The 11367-nt window shown below is 53.8% G+C and overlaps 1 protein-coding gene and 1 long non-coding RNA gene across 2 annotated transcripts in view; both read right to left on the bottom strand.

Annotated features, from left to right (window-relative positions):
- LOC310906530 overlaps positions 1-11367 on the bottom strand; it is a 101297-nt gene that overhangs the window by 11854 nt on the left and 78076 nt on the right. The window lies entirely within an intron of this gene.
- Positions 3148-4092, bottom strand: LOC310905764 (olfactory receptor 52I2-like; the record flags this gene model as incomplete). Its single annotated transcript, XM_083854457.1, has 1 exon — positions 3148-4092. The coding sequence occupies one exon, from the start codon at positions 4090-4092 to the stop codon at positions 3148-3150; it is 945 nt and encodes a 314-aa protein (XP_083710583.1).

The following is an 11367-nucleotide window of genomic DNA, read 5'->3' as shown; positions in this document are numbered from 1 at the left end:
TCTGCCCAGGGAAAGGTTTCATCAGCCGGGCTGTGAGCACAGAGGGGCCTGAGGGGGAGCTCAGGGACAGCCCTGGGAAACAGCAGCACCAGATGGATCAGAGGTGTCAAAATGAAATTGTCAGAACCATCATAAAATCACAGAATTTACTGGTTTGGGTTGGAAGGGACCTTAAATCCCCTCCAGTGCCAGCCCTGCCATGGCAGGGACACCTCCCACTGTCCCAGGCTGCTCCAAGCCCTGTCCAGCCTGGCCTTGATGGAGCCAGACAGGAATGTGCTGCACAAGTTCTGCCTCCAGCAGAACCAAAAGCCCTTTATTTTGTGTGCTGGTTTTGCAAGGAAGTGATTTTTTCCCAGGAAAGTGATAACAAAACCAATCGGTGACTAGGTTTGAATGTTGACATCTGCTGTAGCATGTCACTGGGAAGGTGACACATCTTTATACCCTTTTAAGTTTTGGGCCTGCTTTACTTTTTCTCCTAATCCCATCTCAGAGCAGAAATAGAGGAAATAATTCCAGTAGGGACTGGAGAATGCCAGGGCAGTTCCACTCACGGTTCTGCTGCACTCCTGGCTGGAAGCCTCTGCTGCTTTCAGTACCAAGATCATGCCATGGAATGGGTTGTCTGTGCCCTCACCAGGCTCTCCCACGCCCCAGGCAGTGCAAACACAAAATGTGCAAATCCAGCATAGAAAAAAAGTGCAAAATTAGGGCAGCAGAATCATTCTGTCAAGTGGTTTCTGAGATGTCAGGGGAGGTGCAGCAGAAAGTCAGATGAACACCACAAAGACAGCAAAAAAAAATATGTTTGAGGTGAAAAATGACAGATTCAAAGCAGTTTTACCACAGAAAACAATCCACTGAGATTTAATTTTAAGGTAGAAGTGAAGACTTAAACAAGGTGTTTTGGGTGGGATTTGTGGCAGTTGTGGACACAGTGTTGGGCTGTGACTGGAACCCTTCCCATCCCCTTCCTGGGGACACAAACAGAGATTTCAGGGCAGAAACAGAGGAAACACCCCGTGTGTGATGATTTCCTTTGGAATCTTGCATCAATCACAGAGTCATTAAGTTTGGAAAAACCCTCTCAGGCCACCAAATCCAGCCATTCCCCCAGCACTGCCAAGCCCACCACTGACACGTGTCCCCACGTGCCACATCCACACACTGTTTGGACTTCCAGGAATTGGTAATTCCACCACTTCCCTGAGCAGCCTCTGTGTAGAAATTTTTCCGTGGAGGGCAGGGACAAGGAGCTCTGCAGAGCTGAGATGTTCTAGAAACACGGGGGTTTATTATTCCAAGGGTGGTGGGTAAAGAGGGCTTTGCCTTCAGCCACCAGCCTGGGCTGGAGCAAAGCCCTAAAGAGAGAATGGGGAGAGAGAGAGAGAAGAGAGCTCAGGGGGAAAAACGGGGCAGGAGCAGGGGAAAAACGTGGGGAGAAAACAGGAGCAAGTGAAGGGAGAGAGAGGAGAGGGGATGGGCCAAGAGAGGTGAGGGAAGAGGGTGAGAGGGCCAGAGGAGAGAGGTGAGGGCAAAAGGGAGGAGAGCCAGGACAAGAGAGCGATCCTCTTGTTCCAATCCATTCTCTCTCTTTTTGTGTTGAATATTCTAATTTACAGTGACCAACCGGCGTGAGATACAAAACCTACAGACTTTGCCTGCAGCCTGTGAGAACTACTACATCACCATGTCATTTTATATTCTAAACTCTACAGACTCCTTTCTCATGCCCTTGTTCCCGGATGTCTTTGCCAAGGAGGAAAGGCAACATTCTTGTCTTTTGTTTTCCTGTCTCCAGCTCATCACCATCTTCCTGCCTGCCATGCTCGCATCTCCAAACTGGCTTCCATTCCTATTTCACTCACAGGTTTTATATCTGCAGTATTTCTTACCATGCAGTCATATCCATAAGTCCTTCCTGTCCCATCTTTCCCAACACCTCTGCCAGAGCACCCAGTGGATACAGCCCCAGCCTCATCCCTCTGCTCCTCTTCCACCCTCACACCCCTGGTGACTCTGTGACTCTGCAGTGCTTTCAGGAACTTAGTTTTGAGTGAACTCATATTCCATTGACACCCAGAAACCTGGAAAAGCTGGTCAGGGCTCAGCCATGATCCTCCCAGCCTTGATCCATGATCCTCCCATCCTCTCATGCAAGAGGGACCCAGAGGGAAGAACCTCTGGGATAGTCCAGGGGGACTAAAGAAGACAACACAGAGCTCTCCCCATTTGGATCAGAATCTGTGCATTGACACAAATGCACCTGGAATTATCCTGAAATTATCTCAGGGCTGTTCCTGGCGCTGGGAACATCTCTAAACTCAAAGGTGGGCTCTTGCTGCTCCTTATCACCTGGAGAAGAGGAAGGGAAAGAGGTCCTGTGCTCTTGTTCCCAGTCCCAATAACTCTGGCCATGGAGCAGGGGCTCGTTAAAGCCAATGAGTCCTCTTTCCTCCCTGCTCCTGCTCACCTCCTGCACAGCTGGGGTGATGTTGGGACAGGAAGGGCTTGTGGATATGATTGTCTGGTGAGAAATCCTGGAGATGTAAAACCTGTGAGGGAAATAGAAATGAAGGGCAGCTCTGAGATGTGATCATGGCAGGCAGGAAGATGAGGATGAGCTGGAGATGGGTGGAAGGACAGAAAACAAAAGGCCCCAAGGGTGCAGCCCCTCTCCACCCTGCCAAGGCATCAGGGAAAAGGGGGATGAGAAAAGTCTCTTTAGAGTTTAGAATACAGGATGATGTGGTGATAGAGCAGTTCTCATGGGCTGCAGGCAAAGTCTGTAGGGTTTGGATCTGGTGCCGGTTGGTCACTGTAAATTAGAATATTCAACACAAAAGGAGATGGAATGGATTGGAACAAGGTTCTCTCTCTCTTACTCTTACCACTCTTACCTCTCTCAGCTCTTTTACCTCCCTCACCTCACACCCTCTCTCTCTCCCCCTCTCTCTTTGGGGTTCCCTCCAGCCCAGGCTGGTGGCTGAAGGCAAAGCCCTTTTTACCCCCAACCCTTGCAATAAACCCACGTGTGTATAGAACATCTCAGCTCTGCAGAGTTCTCTCTCCCTGCCCTCCAGGGATGCTCCTACAGGGGCTGCCTCTGCAGAGACAAACACACCTGGAACACCAGGGACTCCTTTATCCAGCACCCACACCCCCTGTCAGGAGGAGCACCCTGAGCAGGGCCCTGCGGATCTGCCTGCTCCTCAGGCTGTACACCAGGGGGTTGAGCAGGGCGGGCAGGGTCAGGTACAGGTCGGCCAGCAGCACCTGTGTGCTCACAGACACAGAGCCAGGGAAGTGCTGGCAGAACACAGACACAATTCCAGGGATGTAGAACAGCAGCACCACGCTCAGGTGGCACCCACAGGTGCTCAGGGCCTTCCTGCAGGACTCCTTGCCCAGCACAGCCCTGAGGATCATCCCGTAGGACACAGCAATGAGGGCCAGGTCCGTGCCCACTGTCAGGGAGGACCAGAGCAGGCTGTAGAGGCGGCTGGGGCCGGGGCTGGCACAGGCCAGGCTGGTCACGGCCATGTGCTCGCAGTACGAGTGCGGCACCGTGCGGGACCCGCAGTAGGGCAGGGCTGTCACCATCCCTGCCAGGGGCACCATGGCCAGCACAGCCCTCAGCACCACGGCCAGCCCTACCTGGGCCACAGCCCGGCTGCTCAGGACGGTGTGGTACCGCAGGGGGTGGCACACGGCCACGTAGCGGTCAGCGGCCATGGCCAGCAGCACCCCCGACTCCGCCGCCGTGGAGGAGTGCACCAGGAACATCTGCACGAAGCAGGAGACGGGGCTGATCTCGGCAGAGCCCAGCCACAGCACGCTCAGCATCTTGGGCACCGCGGAGGTCACCATGAGCACGTCAGTCAGTGCCAGCATGGCCAGGAGGAGATGGCTGGGGCTCTGCAGGGCCTGGTCCAGCCCCAGCACCAGCAGAACTGCCCCGTTGCCCACCACGGCAAGGATGTAGGCAGAGCAGAAAAGGATGCCCAGGTAGGTGTGGAAAGATTCCAGGCCAGGGACGCCCGTCAGGATGAAGGAGGAGGAGCTCGTGTTGAAGGGATCAGGAGCCATTCAGGAGAATCTTGGTTTGTGTTTAAAAATATAAACCAAATTTTGAGTCCCGAGGTAGCAGGGGATAGGAAGGGGACTCTGCATCACTGCAAGAGCCAGGAATCCACATAAATATCAGGGTGTGTGAAACAGCAGATCATCCTTTCTGCATGGAAAGGGGGCAGGGGCTGCCCAGGGAGCTTTGGAGTGCCCATCCCTGGAGGTGTCACCTGGAGGTGGCACTCAGAGCTCTGCCCTGGGGACAAGGTGAGCACAGCTGGACTCAAAAATCTGCTTTCCCTGCATTCAGGGATTCTGTGACCACCAGCTGGTGGGAAAGGGTCAGAAATGCAGAATAAATGGGTTTGTTGTGGCTGGGAAGTTCCTATGAGGGGCAGGAGTTGATGTTTCAGGTTGTGCCACCAGGGATAACCAAAGGAGTTTTAGTCTGTTCCTTGTGAAGGGCTTATTCCTCTGTTGGTCGCTTGCCAGGGCTCAGCTGACATCCTGAAATGAGCTGCAGGAGGAGAGAACAAGGAGAGCAAGGTCAGCTTCCAGCCCTGCCTTCCCTCTGTGGGCCCAACACAGGAAATGCCTCCAAATTTGTAGAGCAAAACAGTTCTCTGGGACATCGAATGTGATCTTGAAAAATTCCCTTTTGCTGCTCTGTCTTCCTCCTGTCATCTGCCCACGATAGAATCCTGCAAAGGCAGGCAGGCAGAGGAAAATAACAATTCCTGAGGGTTTATTCAGATGGGAGAAGCTTGAACAGAGAAACTCCAGAGAATTGCCCTGGAGGGACAAGGAGAGTCTGAGTGTGGCGGGCAGGATCTTTACCTTCATTTGTGCTGGAAATTTTTCCCTGCTGCTTCTCCCCAGAAAGCAGCAAAGAGCAGGCAGGGCTGACACACCAGGTTCACCTGGAGAAATTGCCTGGAGGATCATCCACCAGGAGCTGCCCAGTGCAGGGTGAGCTGTCCTTGGCAAGGCACAAACCCACAGGGTTTCACCACAAACCCACAGGGCCTCAGCCTGAACACGGTGGGGTTATCTCAGCTCCCATCCCATCCCATCCCATCCCATCCCATCCCCTCCCATCCCATCCCATCCCATCCCATCCCCTCCCATCCCATCCCATCCCATCCCATCCCATCCCCTCCCATCCCATCCCCTCCCATCCCATCCCATCCCATCCCATCCCATCCCATCCCCATCCCACCCCATCCCATCCCATCCCATCCCATCCCATCCCCTCCCATCCCCTCCCATCCCATCCCATCCCATCCCATCCCCTCCCATCCCATCCCATCCCATCCCATCCCATCCCCTCCATCCCTCCTCTCCACAGTCTGGCAGTCACAAACTCAAGGCTGAGCACATTTATTTCCATCAGTATAAAAACCTAAAGTGGGAGAAGGAGACGCAGAGCACTGGGGGTGTGGGGATTCATGAGAGTGAGACAGACTTAATTAATATATTTAGTCTGGTGATAGGATGCCCTGGAAAAAACAAACAGAACTTTGAGCTCATGAGAAGGTGGGATTAGAAACCTGCTCAAGAGAAGAAGATTCAATCAACCCCCTACATGGATATGTTGAAAAATGTATGAGTTGTTGGTATGATCCTTTAACCTAATTGTTGTAGTAGAAGTTATTAACCTTACTGAAATGGTGTATAAGTTCTTGGAAAACCTGAGTAAAACCGGATTCTGGTCATGGTCAGTCTCCTCGTCTCTCCTTCAATGGCCGATATGGGGGGATGAGCTCAGCAGGACTCTGCTCACCCACACACCTGTGCAGGTGGAAACCACAGCGTGTTCTGGGCTTCTCTGACCCACCCTGGGAAATGGGATGTGCCCCTGCACCAGCAGCAGGTGCTGCCCAGGGGGTGTTTGCTGAGGGAGCTGATGATGCTCCTGCACAGGGGCTGAGGCTTTCCCTGGCCTGGAGCCCTGAATGAAGCAGCTCTGCCAGCTGTGGGGCTGCTCCTGCTGAGCCAAATCACCTCCTGGAGCCCCTCTCTGGATGGACACCCCACCCACGGGGTCCCTGCCCCTGGGCTAGAAAGGAACCCCAGTGTTGTGTCCCCAGTGTTGGGAAAGATGGGACAGGAAGGATTTATGACTATGACTGCATGGTAAGAAATACTGCAGATATAAAACCTGTGAGTGAAATAGGAATGAAAGCCAGTTTGGAGATGTGAGCATGGCAGGCAGGAAGACGGGGATGAGCTGGAGACAGGAAAACAAAAGACAAGAATGTTGCCTTTCCACCTTGGCAAAGACATCCGGGAACAAGGGCATGAGAAAGGAGTCTATAGAGTTTAGAATATAAAATGACATGGTGATGTAGTAGTTCTCACAGGCTGCAGGCAAAGTCTGTAGGTTTTGTATCTCGCGCCGGTTGGTCACTGTAAATTAGAATATTCAACACAAAAAGAGATGGAATGGATTGGAACAAGAGGATCGCTCTCTTGTCCTGGCTCTCCTCCCTTTTGCCCTCACCTCTCTCCTCTGGCCCTCTCACCCTCTTCCCTCACCTCTCTTGGCCCATCCCCTCTCCTCTCTCTCACCTCACTTGCTCCTGTTTTCTCCCCACGTTTTTCCCCTGCTCCTGCCCCGTTTTTCCCCCTGAGCTCTTCTCTCTCTCTCTCCCCATTCTCTCTTTAGGGCTTTGCTCCAGCCCAGGCTGGTGGCTGAAGGCAAAGCCCTCTTTACCCACCACCCTTGGAACAATAAACCCCCGTGTTTCTAGAACATCTCAGCTCTGCAGAGTTCCTTGTCCCTGCCATCCACAGAAAATTTCTACACCCCAGCCCTTGGCAAAGCAGGAGTGCTGTGACTTGTCCTGTTTCATGGGAACACAGACATGGAAGGGTTAAACCAGGCTGCTGGCAGTTTGGGAACGGGATGGGACTTTCTCAGGCACTTGTACCCTCTGCTTCAGCCAAAATACCAAAGGGCCAGACCTCATCCCCTCGGCTTTCCAGGCATTTGACTCCCTTGACCCCAAAACAGTTTAATCTCTCCTCTAAGTCTCTTTGAGTCCTCCCCACAACACAAACCAAGAGGTTTCTCAGCCTGGTTCCAGTCAGGGACACAAACCAAGGGGTTTTTCAGCCTGGTTCCAGTCAGGGACACAAACCAGGAGGTTTTTCAGTCTGGCTCAGTCAGGGACACAAACCAGGAGGTTTATCAGCCTGGTTCCAGTCAGGAGCACAAACCAAGAGATTTCTCAGCCTGGCTCAGTCAGGAACACAAACCAAGAGGTTTTTTAGCTTGGCTCAGCCAGGAACACAAACCAAGGGGTTTCTCAGCCTGGCTCAGTCACTGCTGTTGGCCACACGAGGCCAAGCACTGCAAAGCCAATATTGTGACAACGCTGCTCAGATGATGGTGTTGATGGTGGTTTATTGCTCACAGGACTCTGTTTCCAGCCTGGCAGCTTTGACCCTGCAGCTGGCACCAGCCACTGCAGCAGGAAACGCGTCTCGTGCCGGAATTGTTTGTTTGGAAAGGGCAAACATGTCTGAGATCTGTAATCCTGAGCTTGGGAAAAAACAGCTCCTCCCTCCCTCCTGTCTCTCTGAGGTACTGGATCCTCTGGGCAGCAGTTTCTGCACTTCATCCTGGGTAACAAAGGCCTCCAGGTTATTTAATAAAGCATCTCAGCCAGGCTCAGCTTTACTGGGTCCTTCTGGTTCACAGGGCTGCTCCAGCCTTATTTCCTTATCACAGAATTCCAGATTGGTCTGGGATAGAAGGGACCATAAATCCCACCCAGTGCCAGCCCTGCCATGGCAGGGACACCTCCCACTGTCCCCAATGTCCAACCCGGCCTTGGGCACTGCCAGGGATCCAGGGGCAGCCACAGCTGCTCTGGGCACCCTGTGTGTTGGGAAAGATTAATCAGGGAAACCTTATAAATATGATTGCTTAGCAAAAGAGTCTGAAAATATGAAACCTGTAGTCGAGATAGAAATGGGAGCTCACTTTGAGTTGTAGGACACCGAGCCTTAGTCACTCTATAACCTGAAGACAACAGCCTGGGCAGCTGGAGGAGAATCCCTTTGGATTGAACAATCCCCTTCTGCTGCCTGAGGGACCCAAAGGTCAATGCAGCAAAACAGAAAAGTCTAAAGAGGAGTTTTTAGAGTTTAAAATATAACACATGGTAATGTAGTAGTTCTTATAGGCTGTGTGGAGATTCTATAGGATTTTGTGTCTTGTGTGGGTTGGTCACTGTAAATTAGAATATTCATCACAAAAGGAGATAGAATGGATTGGAACCAGGACCTGGCTCTCCTTTCCCTGCTCTCACCTCTGCTCTCTCCCCCCTGCACTCTGACCCTGCCCCTTGCTCTCTCTCCCCTCTCCTCAGCCCAAACCCTCTTGCTCTCTCTCCTTCTCTCTCTGGCCCTTCCCTCCAGCCCAGGCTGGTGGCTGAAGGCAAAGCCCTTTCTACCCACGGCCCTGCAATAAACCCACATATTCTAGAATATCTCAGGTGTGCAGAGTCCCTTGTCCCTGTAAGTCACGGATGCCTCTACACCTGTGCCAGGGCCTGCCCGCCCTGCCAGGGAACAATTCCTGCCCCAGATCCCATCTGACCTGACTCTCCTGCAGGGAGGGTCACACACACACACGGAGGTGTCCAGGCCCAGGTCCCAGCCCTGTGTGAGGGATCCCACCTGGAGCAGCTGCTCCTTCAGGCTCAGGGGGACCCTCTGGCTCTGCACAACTCCCTGACAGGAGGGTGCAGCCGGGTGGGTTTGGGCTCTCCCACTGCTGTAACTCTGAGCTCACCCCAAACCCCCATCCCAGTGTTTTTCCCTTGCTCCAAAGCCTGGATCTCACCAGAGTCAGGACTTTGCCCAACCACCCACTCCTGTTTGCCATTCCTGGGTGTGCAGGCACAGGGGATGGAGCAGAGCAGGGAGCTGCAGGTCAGCCCAGGTGACAGGAGTGGCAGAGGCCACACCTGTGTGTCTGCAGCTCGTTTGAGGGAACAGCCAGGTAATTAGCACTGCTGTAATTAACCCAAATGAGGCAGCCAGTGGTGGTGGCAGGTGTGTGACTGGCAGGTCTGGACCACAACACTCACTAAATCTGGGATGTCTGGAGGTGATGAAGCAGCCCATTAACTCCACCAGAGCCAAAGCCCATTTAGACACACTGGCACTGCTGCCCAGCAGCTTTTCTGGGTGGGTTCTTTCACATCCCACCTTGATTTGGCTGAAGTTTCTTGGCTCAGATTGTGGCACTGCATTAAAAAATACCCCAAGCCCAGGTGAGAAGTAAAAACACACATACCCGGGGTGATGTGGGGCTGATCCTGCCTGGACACACAACACCTGCAGCTGCTGCTCCTCTCCCTCCCACAGGCAACGCCTCCACCTGCAAAAAGACCTGCATGGAAATGCTTCAGTGTCTTAAGGAAGCTGCTCCCCCTAATCACTGCTGGGACTTGAGGGGCTGGATCACCATGGGGGAGAAGCTGCTGCCTGGGAATAGCCAGGAGGAGGAACGATAAACAAACACTCTGCTCCCACTGCTGGGTGATGCCTGTCCCAGCACCGAGGTGCCAAACAGGTGCTGGGTCCATACAGGGGGAATGTTTTAATCCTGGGTGGGAATGGAAGTGCTGGAGCCAGTCCAGAGGAGGCCAGGGAGCTGCTCCAGGGCTGGAGCCCTCTGGGAGAGCTGGGGGTGCTCACCTGGAGAGGAGAAGCTCCAGGGAGAGCTCAGAGCACCTAAAGGGGCTCTAGGAGAGCTGGAGAGGGACTGGGGACAAGGGATGGAGGGACAGGACACAGGGAATGCCCGAGGGCAGGGCTGGGTGGCCTGCAGGGACAGGACTCAGTGCCCGGGGCTGCAGCCAGGACAGGGCCACGTCCTGCCTTGGGGTCACCACAGCTCCCTGCAGGACTCCGGGGGGGGGACACAGGGGCTGGAAATGGCCTGGGAATGGTGACAGTGCCTGGATGAGAGCCCAGGTGTGAACCCAGGTGTGCCCAGGTGAGCCCAGGGGGACAAGAGGCCAATGACCCCTGGGCAGTGCCAGCCCCAGTGTGGGCACAGCCCCAGGGCAGGGATTGTCCCCCAGGGCAGGGATTGTCCCCTGGGCTGGCCCTGGGTGACACCTCCAGGGCTGTGTCCAGTTGTGGCTCCTGCAGGAGAGCCCTGGAGGGGCTGGAGCGTGTCCAGGGCAGGGAAGGGGCTGGGGAAGGGTCTGGAGCCCCAGGAGGGGCTGAGGGAGCTGGGAAGGGTCTGGAGCCCCAGGAGGGGCTGAGGGAGCTGGGAAGGGGCTGAGCCTGGAGAAAAGGAGGCTCAGGGGGGACCTTGTGGCTCTGCACAAGTCCCTGCCAGGAGGGGACAGCCGGGGGGGTCGGGCTCTGCTCCCAGGGAACAGGGACAGGAGGAGAGGGAACGGCCTCAGGCTGGGCCAGGGGAGGCTCAGCTTGGCCAGCAGCAGGAATTTCCCCATGGAAAGGGGGCTCAGGCCTTGGCAGGGGCTGCCCGGGGAGCTTTGGAGTGCCCATCCCTGGAGGTGTCACCTGGAGGTGGCACTCAGAGCTCTGCCCTGGGGACAAGGTGGGCACAGCTGGGATGTTCTGGGAGGGCTTTTCCAGCCTCAGGGGTTTGGGGATTCTGAGGCAGAGCAGCTCCCAGCTCATGGGGAAGAACCCAAACATAAGAACACTGATTTTTTTTTTTTTAAATTTTTTTTTTAATCTGTCTTTTTAGTTGTGTTTGTCCTCCCATGACTTCGACATAATTTCTGTTGCCTGAATTAGTTATTGATGTGTGGGGCTGCTGCAGAGCTGATTCACAGATCAAACACAGATCAGCAGCACCGAGCCAAGCTGGAGATAATGAAATCCATAATATTCCCACTGATTTAATGTACCCACTTGCTTTATTTCCCCCAAGTCTCGGAACAAGAAACTGCAGAACTGGAACATTTATAAACCTGTGCTGATACAAAAGGTGGCTCCCCATGAGGCACAAGAGCAAATCTGGCCATTTTTATTGTTAAATCCCTGATCCAGGTGTTGCCATCCCAGCCCAGCAGGTAAGAAACCCCCACAGGCAGGTGGCCCCTGCTGCCCTGGGGGTCACAGGGTGTTGTAGGGTCTTTGTAGGGTCTATGTTTTCTCCTCCCAGGGTGTCCTCAGCAGCTCTTTCTCCAGCACAGACCCCATAGCTAAGGAGAAGGGGAAAAAAAAACAAATATCATATTTAAATAGATATATATCCTATATAAATAGCCATTTTTCACACCTGTGGGAGGTTCC

The sequence above is a fragment of the Zosterops lateralis genome, assembly GCF_965231275.1.
Source record: "Zosterops lateralis genome assembly, chromosome: 2".
NCBI lineage: Eukaryota > Metazoa > Chordata > Aves > Passeriformes > Zosteropidae > Zosterops > Zosterops lateralis.
This window is presented reverse-complemented; position numbering and strand designations above follow the sequence as displayed.